The following is a 13,743-nucleotide window of genomic DNA, read 5'->3' as shown; positions in this document are numbered from 1 at the left end:
CAAGGGGCTAAGGCCGCCGAGCCCTGACCGTTAATCCCAGGGTTCCTTGGAGCACAGGAGGCTCTGGCAAGAAGCCAGGTGGAGGCCGACCCCGGCCAGGGGAGTACAGTCTGCCCAGCTTCTCCTAGGCTCCCTGGGAGCCCTCGTAACATCCCACACGTGCCCCAGGGCCCCACTGGTACAATTTCCAGAGCCCCTTCCCACCCACTAGGTAATGTGGGGACAAAAGTGGGGCTGGAACGTGAAAACTCTCTCTCCTGACACCGAAGACTGCTTTGACCAGAACTGTCTGCCTCGCAGCCCGTGTTCTGGCGTGAAAGCCACACACCAGTGGCCAAGTTCCTGCGAGGGCCTTTGGAAGGCCCAGCTTTCCTGCCAGGGTCTCTGTCCTTGTTAACCCCTAGCAGTGTGCCAGGCGCTGCCCTCTGGCTACCGGCCTCCTCCCACCTCCTCCCGTGCTCTCCCTGCCTGAGCTCACCCTGGGTGGGGGTGGCCCCACCTGCAGCCCCAAGAGGAGCCCTCCTGCCCAGCCCACCCTGGAGCGAGCCCAGCTCAGAGATGCGATCCGCCAGATGAGCGAGGCCCAGGATCACAGACATGGCAGCCTGGCTCCTACCTTGAGACGTGTGCCCTTGGCTCCTGTGGAGTCGGCCCGCTCACTCCCGGCCAGGTCCACCAGGCTGATTTTGCTCACCTGAAATGGCAAGTGTGTCATATGCAAGAGAGGCCGCAGGGCCCCTATGGGGGTGCCCGCCTCCTCCCAGCATGGCCTAAAGCACACACTTGAGGAGCCACGGCCAAGCCCTTCCCCAGGCCTGGCGGTTTCTAACCCTGCACAGTGTCCCTCCCTTCACAGCTCGTCCGAGACTCTGCCTAAGGTCAAAGCCCACCTCCCCAAGAGGCTGCGTGCCCCTCACCCCTAAAACGCCCGATGCTGCCGCTGTGCTGGTCTCATCACGTGGGGCGTTCTTCATGTGTTGGCACAGAATTCCCCCCAGAGCTCCCCAGGTGTGTCCTGTCCCCTTTCCACAGATGGGCTCATCAGCTGTGGTGGGATCTGAACCCAGTTCCAGCACCCCAGCCGCCGCTCAGCTGCCTCACACGCGTTCCAGAAAGACCCAGGCCCTCCCGATCCGTGGCCACTGCAGACAGGACTTGCCCAGACATTAACAGTCAGGAGACCCTCTTGGTGCCCAGAGCCCACAGCAGGGAGGATGGTCACAGCGGGTGGCCCACAGCTAGGTCCACCCTGTTCCAGCTCGCGCTCTCTGCCCACCCAGACCCCACTGGGCCATCGTGACTCTTGGGGAGAATGGCACCAGGCTGAGGTGACCCTGGCATGACTGGGGACTAAGTGGGGCCAACTTCTCCCAGACACCCTGCAGACCCCCGGGTGCTGCCTGAGAGAGTGCTGCCTGTCGGGAGGTGGCTGAGGTGCCCCAGGAGGAGGCCTGGACCATGGGTCAGGGAAGATGACACGGAGAAAACCTGACACCAAGGGACAGAGCCACCGATGGACAGGAAGAGGCTCTGAGCCTGCCCTGCCGCCCTTCTGGGAGCACAGAGACTACGTGTCTGGATAGAGGCCCCAGGAGACGGGGCCCTCCTGGGCCACCAGCGATGCCAAGGCGTGTGGGAAAGGCATCCAGGGCTGGGGCTGTGGGCGGGCTGGTTCCCCGGGCAGCACAGCCTCGGCTTTGTGTTTGTGGATGCCGGGGCCCCGGCTCCTGCCGGTCGGCCAGGGCCCACAGTCACCTTTGTGACAAGCACTCACTCAACCCGCGGCCCCCAGCCTCCGAGGGCCACCAGCATCCACAGTGGCGCAGCTCTGGGGACAGCCCTCCTCAGCCCCCAGTCTCCACCACAACGCCTGGCAGGAGGCAGACGGAGGCAGACGCCGGGTCCGCGGACCCTCCCCTCCCAGCCCCTTCCACGCCCCGGCGGTGCCAAACGCTGAGAAGAGGTGGCCTTGCGGGCCGGGCCAACTTCTTGGAGGCCCACGCCAGGCTGGGGGTGGGCACACGCCTTGCAGGCCGATGGTCACCCTGGCCTCCTCGTCCTGCCCGATGGGACTGCCCCCTGCCCCCCTCCCAGACGGCCCCCCTCTGCCAAGGCCACAACTCACTTTCTCTGTGGTGATGTTGGTCTCCGCATCATGGCGCTTCTGGGTGAAGATGATGTTGAAGACGGCATGGGAGCGGCTGCTGGTTTCATTCATGTTTGTGGCCGCCACGGTCCTGGGGGGACAGAAGCCACACGGGGTTACCCGTCATCCTGTGGTCGGGCGTGAGAGTGGCTGATGGTGCTAGCCAGCCGGGCCAGGTCATGGGGCATGTCCCGTGGTGACCGTGCCTCCTGTCACAGCACGAGCAGGGCTCAGCCCCGCCTGGCCACAGCTGCAGCCTGGGACTCAGGTGTCACAGGGGCTCCGTGCAGCCCAGACAGCCCCCGCCCAACTGCCTGGCCGGGGGTCCTCCTGGACCATGATGTGGAAAAGCCCCACCCAGGAGGGAGAGGGGGCGCCCACCTTCTGTCCCCGTCTGGGGAGGGGGCAAAGCCCAAGGCAGCCTGCGGGGAGGCCTGGGGCTGGTCCCAGCGCTGCTGACATGCAGAGACCTCACTGTCACACAGCCCCCAGCAGGGAGAGGCCTCGTCACAACAGCACCCTCACGGCACCGCAACAGCGAGGAGGACCCTCACCCTCCCGGAGCCCCCGGGTGGCAGAGAGGGGGACTGTTGCCGTGACCACCCGGGCAGTGCAGCTAGGGAGACGGACTGCCTGTGCCCGGCTATGCCTTGCGGTCGGCCCTTCCCCGAGAGCCCCTACCTTGTGCCCTGTCCAGAGGGCCGTTTGTCCTCGGAGAAGGCAAGGCTGGTCGTCCTGACCACTGAGCCCGACAGGGCAGCTGCCCATGGGGAGGGCCCCCCGGGGAGCCACCACAGACGACAACCAGTCCCCCCCAGGGCACAAACCAGCCCCCCAAGAGGAGCAGCCCCTGTGTAGGAGATGGGGTGGGGGATCTGGAGGTCCCTCTCAGGCTGGCATGTGCCCTCTGTGGCCTCATCCCATGGGGCCCACCCCTCCACGGGGGGGCTTGGACAGACGCCGTGGGCAGGCCAACAGGCGCCCCAGGGACCGGGCCTTCCTCAGAGGTTTGCAGCAGCGGGCACGGGGAGGATGGGCGAGCCACCCGGCACGCACCTGGCCTTGTTCCCTGAGTCCATGAGGTCCTGAATGTCATTGTAGGAAGTGACAGCCAGCTTGGAGAGGTCCTCCACGTACGGCCCCATCAGCGGGTGCTCTCTCACACGCAGGTTGCCCTTGTTCTTGGGATTCAGGAGGTCACGGACACGCTCACAGTAAATCTCCATGTAGCTGACCTGCAGGGCAGAGACATTCCATCAGGTACCCCCCCAGGTGTGGTGCCAGGGGGCAATGGGGGTCACCATCAAGGACCCCCAGGATAGGAGGTGTGGGGGCCTTCATCAGAAACCCCCAAGATGGAGGGGGGTTGCAAGGGCTATCAGGAGCTCCCAGGTGAGGAGTACAGGGGGCATGGGGGCCACCAGCAGGGACCCCCCCAAGGTGGGGGTGTAGGGCCGTCATCAGGACTCTTGGGATAGAGGTATGGGGGCCGCCTGCTGGGTAGGGGGAGGCGTGCCAAGGACTCCCATCCCCTGTATGAGTGCATGAGCTGGGGTGTCAGCCCAGCCCCTCCGGCTGGCCTCCCCCCACCCACAGCCGTCCTGTGGGCCTGTCCAGCAGGGACACCCTGGGGCCACCGTGGCCACAGCAGAACCGGGTTATGCAGCTCGGAGACACCTGTCCTTGCACCTGGCACAGAGCACTACTAAGTAAACACTCGCGGAGCAGAGGACCATCCCTCGCTCCTCCGTGCCCAGCACTTCTCCCTGTCTGGAGCGGGTACACTGACATTGCATGCACGAGCGAGTGACAAGCTCAGGCTACCAACCAGTGCTGGGGACTTGCTTTAAATCAGAAAAGCACTGCTGTCCATGCCTGGAACCCCCCCCGCCCCGTGCTGGAGTCACAGACACTCGGGGAGCCCTACCTCCACGGAGTAGGACATGTTATCATTGGTTGTGTCGTTGATACGGGAGAACAGGTCCTCACAGAGCTGCAGGGCCAAGGACATAGCGTCAGACAATGGGGACAACGGGGCTGTTCTTGAAGCCCTGTCCCCCAGGTGCTGTGGGCAGCCTGAGCCCAGGCTGGACACAGCTCTCCGGGCCCCTCTTGCTCCCTAATAGTCCATCTCAAAAGCATTGAGAAGGCCTGCACCCAAAAAGCAGCTGTCTTCTGCTTAAGTCATGGAGTGCTCATGGATGATATCTGATCCTTTCCTACACTCTGAGCGCCATCTTTGTCTGCACGGAGTGGGTGGGAGTCTCTCATGCTACAGACTACCTGGCGTTCTCCCCTGCCCTGGCCAGCTCAAGCCCTGACCAGCTCAGATCCAGAGGCCTGCCCAGGGGGGCTGGGCAGGGTGTCAGCCAGGGTCCCAGCAGTATCTGAGGCATCTGTGTCTCAGCCTTCAGTTAACCGAAGGCTGCCCCTTGTCCGGGCATCTCTCCCTGCCCAGACCACCAGCCCTCACAGCCCCCCAGGGCAAGGTCAGCCATGCCAGTGTCTCTGCCCCTCCAGCACCCCATGACAGGGCCTGGGCTCCAGCCTCTTCCTGCCCCCCACCCTCCCAGTTTACCTTCCTTCCTGGCTCCCTTCCCCCTGGGGCTCCTCTCCTGGGGCGCCCTGCTGGGCTCTTCCGTCCCGGCTGGTGCAGCCCTGTCTGGTTGGCCCTTACGGGGCCCCACACCACCCTGCCCCCAGCCCGCGTGCCTGGGGGATGATGCCCTGCTGGTCCTTCTCCTGCTTGCCCATCATGGTGTAGGACTTGCCAGCCCCTGTCTGCCCGTAGGCGAAGATGCACACGTTGTAGCCCTCAAAGGCATGCTGCAGCATCTCCTCGCCGATGTCCCGATACACCTGCTTCTGGGAGGCGTAGTTGATGTCCTCAGGCTGGAAGACAGGAGGCGGTGCAGCTGTAGGAGGCTGGGTGGGGGGCTTGGCCCGCCGTGTTCAGCAGCTGGGGGCCTCACGGGCGCCACGGGCAGTGCAGTGCGGAAGGACACCTGCCCCCCACCCCCTCTCACACTCCCTGCAGGGGGGACCCAACCCTGCTCAGCAGGGTGCAGCTTCCCGAGGGAGGGACTGGAAGGAGCTGGCCAGGCGGGGCGGGGCAGCCGGGGCAGAAGGGCATTTCAGCAGAGGGAACCGCCTGTACCAGGGCTCAGAGGCAGGAGCATGAGACACAGTGCTCAAAATCGAGGCGGCCTTGGGAGTGAGGACAGGTGGGGCTGGAAGGGCAGGGCCTGGAGGCCCAGGGAGCCCAGGGACCAGACTACCGTGTCGTGTCCAGATGCTCTCCTAACAGAGGATTGCTTTAGGGAGGCCCCAGGGGGTTACCCTAACAATGCATGTCACTGCTCAGTGTGACCTTTCACACACAAGGGCCTTGGGAAAGTAGTCCTCCCTCCCCAAGCAGGCACCGCTGGCCCCTTCCCTGGGCCTCACACCTGTCCCTCCCTCCCCTGCCCAAGCAGCGGCCCTGTTTAGAGAGACACATGCAGGGATGGTGGAGCATCCGCACCGCTGCGGCCCAGCCCCCTCAACCCCAGCCCAGGGCTTACCGAGGTGTGCGACCAGTAGGAGTAGTCGAAGCTGAAGCTTTTGGGTGTCTCCTTGGGCTGTTTAGGGTTAACGATGGCTGCAGAGAGGATGGGCATGGCAGTTAACACTCTGCTGGGGGGAGAGGCGATCAGCATGTGTACCTGCCCCCCAGACAGGCACCGCAAGGCAGCGAGGTGCGGTCCTCAGAGGCCTCTGGCCCCAGACAAGCCAGCCCCCCGATGGGACAGGGCCAGGGCTCCAATTCCAGGCAGACAAGCCTGTGTGCCCCTTTCCTCTGTCTGGTGGACCCTGCTGCCCACAGATGCGCTGAGGGCACCCACAGTGGCTCCTTCCTGCAGATGCTGGGTCAGCCGGAGACCCCGCAGCCCACCCCCACCCCTCGGTCCAGCCCTGCTCCCCACCCCACCCCTCTGGGCTTTTCCACATCTGCTCTGCATACACGCGTCCTAGACACACCCGGAAGGCTGGGGCATCCGGGCTCGGTCGAGCTCTGCTTCCTGCAGGCCCGCCGTCCCCGTGTGCTTCCTGAGTGCGCAGCATGGGCTGTCCCCGCTGCGGGACTCCGTCACGGGGCACACAGCTCGTTCCTCCTGCCCGTGTGCCTCTGCTGCCTCCCAGCCTGCTCTCGCGGGCTCCCTGGCACTGTCCTCTGCACAGCCCCCCGCCCCCGCCCCCCGCAAGCGGCATGCGGTGCTGTCCAGAGGCTCCACGTCCAGAATGTCAGTTCTTCAAACCAGGAACGCAGCCACGAATGTGTGCGGTGCCATCATTCACCGGCCAGGGCCGGCCAAGCACCCCAGCAGGCCTCCAGCCCGAGGCTGCTTTGCCCCAGGCCTACAAGTACCCCTGCCCCTAGCATTTCCCATGCCCCAGAGCTACAGGCCACAGGTGCTTGGTGGCCAGGCAGGAGCCACCGAGGCCCCCACCCCCATCGGGCCACCATCTGAACCTACAAAGTCCCAGTTGATGGAGGACCCTGAGGCCCAGGGTCTTTGCGGGCAGGTCCCCCGGCCATTTGCTCCTGCTGAGCACCCTGCTCCAACATGGGCATCACCTGCAGCCTGTCCCCAGGACTGACTTGGTTTGGGGACCTGGACCCCAGATTTAGGCGTTCTCAGAGATCACCCAGCACGTTTGAGAAGCCAGCAGGCAGGAGCAGGGGACTGACCGTCACAGCGCTGCCCCTGGGGCCTAGAGCAGCTCACGTCCATGCTGCCTCTGGGAGCAAGGCTGAGGAGAGCCAGCTGCCCCGCTTTCAACTCCTGCTGAGACTGGGGATGCAGCCACTGGAGCCCCAAGTGCAGATAATGCCAGCGCCGTGGAAACAACAATCACAGCACCTCCCGAGCCAAGCCTGGGCTGGGCCCCCAGTGCCCGTGCGGCAAGGGGCCAGGTCCCCTCCCCACGCCCTGCACAGGCCTCACCCCCGCCCCATCCAGCCTGCTCCCGTGTCCAGCATGACCCTTGCCCTGTTCTGGGTGCTGACCTCGCTCTGACTGTGTCCTGGTGCTGGGGTGTTTGCCATGTACCTCTCATGGACTACGGGCTCCCTGAGGTGGGGGCCCTCCCAGGAACAGAGCACAGCAGCGCGAGGGGGCCGGGGACAGCTAACAGTGAGGGACGAAGGGCAGGAGTGGGCCACAGGAGAGTCTGCCATGAGGACCGTCAGGCAGCGGGGCTCCGGCGCTCAGGACCTGCCTGTCACCTATCCCCATTCCCCCCTGGGGGCCCCATGGGGTCTTGAGAAGTACCCTGTCATTACAGATGGACCTGAGCTCCAGGCACAGTCAGACAGGAACCCAGGGTCCACCTGGGCCTGGCTCCTCACTGGCAGCTCCAAACCCTCCCCAGCACTGACCAGCACACCGCCGCCCGCAGTCAGCCTGCCGCACACTGGGACAGAGCCGCTTTGCTAGAGAGAGGGCTTCCTTTGCCAGACTCTTGAGTTTCTCCTTGTGTGGGACTGAGGAAGGAGGAGGGGTCCTCCCGGGGCATGCTCCCGCCAGGCCGGGGGGAGCTGGGGCCCCTCCAAAGGGCGTACAATACAGGGTGCACAAGGCATGGGCACCTGCCAGGGACAAAGACGTGGCTGGTGAGGGCCCCAGCTTGAATAGGGAAGGGAGGCAGGGAGGAAGGACTGACGGAAGCCATTTTCTCTGTCCACAAGCCAGTGTGAGCTGTGCAGGCTCCTTCCAGCACCGCCAGGGTCTAAATGCTGAGGAATTATGTGAGCCTCTTGTTAAACTGGCCTCAGGGAGAGTATTTATATCAGGGAAATCAGGCACATGTGTGAGCATGAATGTGTGCATGTGTGTACGTGTGTGCACGTGCGTGTGTGCACGTGTAAGCATGCACGTGTGCGTGAGTGCACACGAGTGTGAGCATGCATATGCACGTGTGTGTGTGCACATGTGTGTGAGCACACGCACAGGTGAGCTGATTTACCAGCAGGCCACTGCTCCACACTTGCAGGATTCGGGAGACAGCCCACCGCAGCAGACCAGAACCTCGGCGGGGTCTCAGGGAACAGTTAGTTCCACACTCGGGCACTGGCATTCCTCACCCACAAGAGCGCTCACCCCCTCACCTTCTCCCAACTGACCAGGAAGGCTCCTTGGCCGTCGGATGTGGCCCCCAGCCCCCTGCCAGCCCTTGCGCCCCGTCACTGCGCCCCTTCTTGATGCTGCAAGGCACAGCCCTTGGCCCTGCCGGTCCAGCTCCATCTGGCGCCGATGTGTGCGTTGCCCACCTCCCCACTGGAGCGTCGCCCCAAGGGCAGTAAGAGCCTCTGTCCTGCTCTCCTGGGGCGCCAGACTGCAGCCTCATAAGGCTCGTGCTCAGCAAATGTTTGCTGACCACTTGAAGGGGCCCCATGTCCACCCTGCTCTTCCCAGGCAGCCACAAACGATGACATGCCTCCCAGAGCCCAGGTCTCCCTGTCCGGGCCTTGGAAACTGTCCTCATCCCTGTGGGACTATGGGGACAGCACACGAGGCCACCATCGCGGCTCTGAGAGCAGAACACCCATCGCAACTCTAATGGGTGGCGGGCCTCCAGGGGAGAAGGCAGCTCCCGGCCCTGTGGCTGTCCCGGACGGGGCTGGCAGGACAGACAGGCACTCGCCCCCTAGGATGAGGCTGCTGCCCCGGCCCAGTGGCCTCCAGGGCTCCTCTGCGGACACCGTGAACAGGCCTGAGGGTGCCACCAACTCCACAGCCACAGCCGAGCTCCCTTCTGTGGACTTCCATTCCCAGACTCACTCTATTTGGAACCTAGAACATTCTAGAACAGTGACAGCAGATGGAGGCTTAGATGAGTTAGGCATTTGCAACACCTGGGTCTATGCACAGGGCTGCTGGTTGACAAGGGCCTTTGGGAGAAAGACCACTATGAGCAGAGAAGAAGGGTCTGGAATGTTCCGGGGGGCCATCCAGACTGGTGGTCACTGCCTGAAATCACACTGGGACCAGCTTGCCAGGATCCAGGAGGAGGGCTGGAGGCAGGAAAGCTGGGCATGAGCCTGTGGGGCCTGGTTAGGCTAGGGGCAGGCCCTGGATGCATCGGCCCTGTGGGCTTGGTCCAGTCCCAGGCAGGAGACAGGCCAGGAGTGGATTCTCTCAGAGCCTCAGAAGGAACCAACCCCACTGACACCTTGATCTCACACCGCTGGTCTCTGGGAAAATCACTTCTGTCACAGCTCATCTGTCCCCAGGAAACGGACTTCCCATCGGTGCAGAGGGCCTGGGGGTGAGGGCTAGCCTGCAGTGGGCACAAGAGGCCGGAGAGGTAGGCCCTGCGTGGCCAGAAGGACTCAGAAGACAGGAAACCCTTCCAGAGGTCCCCAAGTCTGTGCTCTTGTAAAGTGGGGATGTGGGGATACACACAGGACGTCTGCAGTCCTGAGTAACTTATGCTATAGCCTGCCACGCACGGACAAAGCTTACCCTGTGCACAGTCTGGCTGGCTCTCAAACTTGCCAAATCTGAAATGTTCAAGTGAAGGGAATCATTCATACAGGTGATGAACACGGGAAGACAAATTACGTTTAGCTGTGAATGTTTCTAATTTGTGTGTCAGGATGGAGCTTCGAGCGGCATGTTCCGGGACCCGGCATCTCCCGTGGGCACCCAGTTTTGAGATCCAAGAAGCAAGTCACATCCCGGCAGGGTGGAGCAGGGAGGGCCGGACGGCCTCCTGCCCTGACCCTCACGGCCTGGCGCCAGGTGCCGACGAGCAAGTATGTGGCCAGAGCTGCCACACGGTCGAATCACCGGGCCTCCACTGCTGCTTCGCTGGGCAAGTGCTCCCTGCTGAACTCGCAGCCTGGCCCCTTGAGGCCTTGCACGGCCTTTGCGTGGAGCACCGTGCCCGCCCCTTCTCACGGGCCCCACGTACACTGACAAGGTGGCTGTGAGCTGTCACCCAAACAGCTCCATGCTTGTGCACCTCGGGCTGGCTCAGGGGACCCCCCGCCCCACTCTGCCCCAGGGCCGCTCGGAGGAAAGCCCATCCTGCCCGCTGACCCCACTCCACAGACAAGCTTTCCTGCGCTGAGGGCTGGAGGTCATCCTCCTCTCCTCTGGGCGCCCTCAGCCTTCACCCACACTTTTGACATGGCTTCTAGCACTTTCTACCAATACCATCACTGCTTTGTTTTCTCCAAGATGAATACAGCTCCCCGAGTGACTGTCTCAATTACCCATTCTTCTGACACCCCTTCCCTCCCTCCATCTCTCTGTGTCTCTGCGTCTCTGTCTCTCAGGCCAGAGGCGGGTCAGGGTTTTCACCCCCACAGCTCATCATCTCCTCCAGCTGTCTGCTTCCGTGACGCCCATCCCGCCCTGTCCGAGACCACTCCCAAGCTCCAGGGGAGACGGGTCTGACTCTGATGTGTTGTTCTGTGTTCTGCAGGCTCCCGGACGGTGTGGTCACCTGTGAGCCCCTCCTGCCAAGACCCTCAGCGACTGTCCAAGGTGATGGGCCAGGCCCCAGGAGGGAATAGGGGTCCCCACACTCATTGTTGATGTCCAGGGTCACCCAACAGTGACATGGCAGACCCTGTCAGCTCGTTGGGCACATGTCCTCTGCCCACCCAGGGTCACAGCTCCCAGCAAAGGTCACAGTTCCCACCCTGGGGTCACTTCTCACCAAAAGTCACAGTTCCCACCAGGGGTCGCAGTTGCCACCAGAAGTCAGGGTTCCCACCAGAGGTCAGGGTTCCCACCAGGGGTCACGGTTCCCACCAGGGGTCGCAGTTCCCACCAGAGGTCAGGGTTCCCACCAGGGGTCACACTTCCCACCAGAGATCACAAATCCCACCAGAGATCACAGTTCCCACCAGGTGTCACAGTTCCCACCCTGGGGTCACAGTTCTCATCAGAGGTTACAGTTCCCACCAGGAGTCATGGTTCCCATCAGAGGTCATGGTTCTCACCAGGGGTCACATTTCCAACCCTCGGTCACAATGCCCACCTGGGGTGACAGTTCCCACCAGAGGCCATGGTTTGCATCCAGGAGTCACAGTTCTCACCCAAGATGTCATGGTTCCCAGCCAGGGTCACAGTTTCTGGGCAGCACCTGGCTTCCCACCTCAAGGCATGAGTCACACCACCTGAGCACCTCTCTGGTCACAAGGAAACCAGGCGCCTGGACCAACCCTCGGCTCACACTGGGGGAGATGCCGGACAAGCAGCCAGCCTCGGGGAGGACAATGCAGAGATGCATTCTCCATGTTAGAGGGTCCCAGCGACCCGAGCGCCGCTGTCTGTGGCGGTTACCCATGCATCAGCGCCCTCCACAGCTTCCTCCCCACGTCCACGTTCTCTCCCCACGTAGTCTGGGATCACCTCCTCAGTAAACCCTTGGCACCCGAATCTTCACGTCAGGGTCTGCTTCCAGGGACCCAGTGGAGGCAACACCATTCCTAAGAGCCATGACGAAACCTCAGATACGCATGGCCACACTGTGCCCACGGCCCCCAAACAAGCTCTGAGCAGGGCATCCACGACCTGCCCACCCAGGATGAAGGACCACAGAGCTCCACGGGCTTCTGAAAAGACCACCTCCCAGCCCCCACCCCTTCCTACAGAGCCTACAGGTGCTCAGAACATTCTAGAGACACCTGAATCCTCACCCCCTCAACAGGTCTAGGGAGGCAGCTGCTCTCGGCGCTGAGTGCCCCTCCCCTTGGCCAGCCCCTCCCTCTGAACCTGGATAGCAGGTGGGGTAGGTTACGTGGGAGGTGAGACCTGCCATCCATCCTACAGCATCGGGATGAAGTGTGAGCGAGCAGCCAGCGCTGAGCACACGGTACGGCTTGTACCCCCGAGCCTGCCGTGACAGCCGTGGTCACTGCCCGAGGGACCCCAGGAGCCAACCACCTGCTGAGCCCAGAATTCTTGTTCTAAGTCACAAGCGTGGGGGCAGGCTGTTAATCAGTTGGAGACATAACCCAGACCCTGGCTCGGTTTTCGTGGGACCCGAAACAAGCCCCGCTAACCTCCGTGTTGGAAGCAAAGGTGGACGGGGGGCAGGAGGGTCTCCCAGGGTGCTGCTCGGGTTGTGAGAATCTGGCCACTCGTCTGCATGCGGGGCCAATTTGATCCAAAATTTCAAGCCAAAAGAGCAAAGGCGAGGCTCAGAGTGGGTGCTCTCTCCTTCCAGCAGCCTGTGAGCTAACGAAGGCTGTCAGGGCCCATCTGCCTCCCTGAGCACCACAGTGTCATTCCCTCTCTTCCTACCGCCTATTAGCCTGGGGACTGCAGGCCTCCCCCTCCTCAGGACGGTTGGAGATGACCTACAATCACAAACAAGGCAAAAGAACAGGCTGAATAAGATAACATATAAATGTATAAATGCAGGGCAGCTGAAACAAGATGAGAAATCCGTAACCTCATGTACTGGGTCGGAAAGTGTGCCCCCCTAATCCATGCCCATCCTGAGCCTCAGAGGGTGACCTTCTTTAGAAATGGGGTCTTTGAAGATGAAATTAGCTGTCACAGTGAGGTCATACTGGAGCAGGGTGGGTCCTAAATCCAGGGATCAGCGTTCTTTTCTCTTTTGGTGTTTCAAGTCTGTATTTAAATGCTAGTTAGTCCACACACCGTGGAGGACTGGTTTCAGTGATTCTCACACACAGGCCCAGTGCTCACAAGTGCCCTCCTGAGTGCCCATCCCCCATCTAGCCCACCCCCGCCCACCTGCCGGCTGGTCAGTGTTCCCATGTGAAGCCACGTGCTGATGCCGGCTACCGGCCAAGATGGCCGGACCAGCAGAAGCCACAGGAGGCAGGAAGGAGCCTCCTCTAGAAGGTCAGAGGCAGCACGACCCTGTCAATACCCTGATTTCAGACATCGGCCTGATTTAAGCCACCCCCATTTGTGGTCATTTGCCCCTGCCAGCCCAGGGAACCAACCCACCATGTGGACGAGGAGGGAGCTGGGGGGGCCAGGCCGGCCGCCGTGTCTGGCTGGGCAGGCCAGGACGTGCGGCCCCGAGCGACGAGCCACCCACGGACACCCCGTCACCAATACTCACTTGTGGTGCTTCCAGACATCTGAATGATGCACTTGGAGTCTCGGCTCATCTCCCGGGAATTAAAGGGGCGGACACGTACCGCCACCTTCACGGAGGCCCCAGCCATCTCTCCGGCCTTTGTGGGTCACCCTTAGCAGTGTTGGGAGCCCGAGTGAGCTCGGAGACACCTTGAGAAAAAGGGAGACATGAATTAGAAACAATATCCAGAAAGGCAGAACAGCTACTTCTGGTTGGTGACCGAAACTTCTCCCTTCCAAAATCCCACTAAGGGACACCTGCATGCAGTGCTAATCCACAGGGACGAGGGACTGGAGAGGGCGGCTGCAGACGAGAAACACCACAACTCTTGGACAAGATAGCCGACAGGACGAGTGCAGCCTGGCTTAGCAAGCCCAGGAAATCTGGAGCCCAACAAGAAACAAGCCAATCCACTCAGTGGGACCCAGAAAGACTCTCAGTGCCTCTGAAGGCTGGCTTCCGGGGGGGGGGGGGGCGGG

At 62.2% G+C, this 13,743-nt stretch overlaps 1 protein-coding gene across 28 annotated transcripts in view; it reads right to left on the bottom strand.

Moving 5' to 3' along the window:
- Positions 1-13,743, bottom strand: part of KIF1A (kinesin family member 1A) — a 95,291-nt gene that overhangs the window by 58,783 nt on the left and 22,765 nt on the right. For all 28 annotated transcript variants that reach the window (XM_081813239.1, XM_081813243.1, XM_081813240.1 and 25 more), the window contains exons 2-8: positions 13,247-13,413; positions 5,710-5,786; positions 4,859-5,038; positions 4,074-4,139; positions 3,203-3,381; positions 2,126-2,237; positions 617-694 (exon numbers count right to left, since the gene is read on the bottom strand). In XM_081813239.1, coding sequence (XP_081669365.1) covers positions 617-694; positions 2,126-2,237; positions 3,203-3,381; positions 4,074-4,139; positions 4,859-5,038; positions 5,710-5,786; positions 13,247-13,352 — 798 coding nt within the window. In that variant the 5' untranslated portion in view covers positions 13,353-13,413. The remainder of the gene's footprint in view (positions 1-616; positions 695-2,125; positions 2,238-3,202; positions 3,382-4,073; positions 4,140-4,858; positions 5,039-5,709; positions 5,787-13,246; positions 13,414-13,743) is intronic.

Source organism: Leptonychotes weddellii, chromosome 3, assembly GCF_054177405.1.
Source record: "Leptonychotes weddellii isolate Sample4059 chromosome 3, ASM5417740v2, whole genome shotgun sequence".
NCBI lineage: Eukaryota > Metazoa > Chordata > Mammalia > Carnivora > Phocidae > Leptonychotes > Leptonychotes weddellii.
This window is presented reverse-complemented; position numbering and strand designations above follow the sequence as displayed.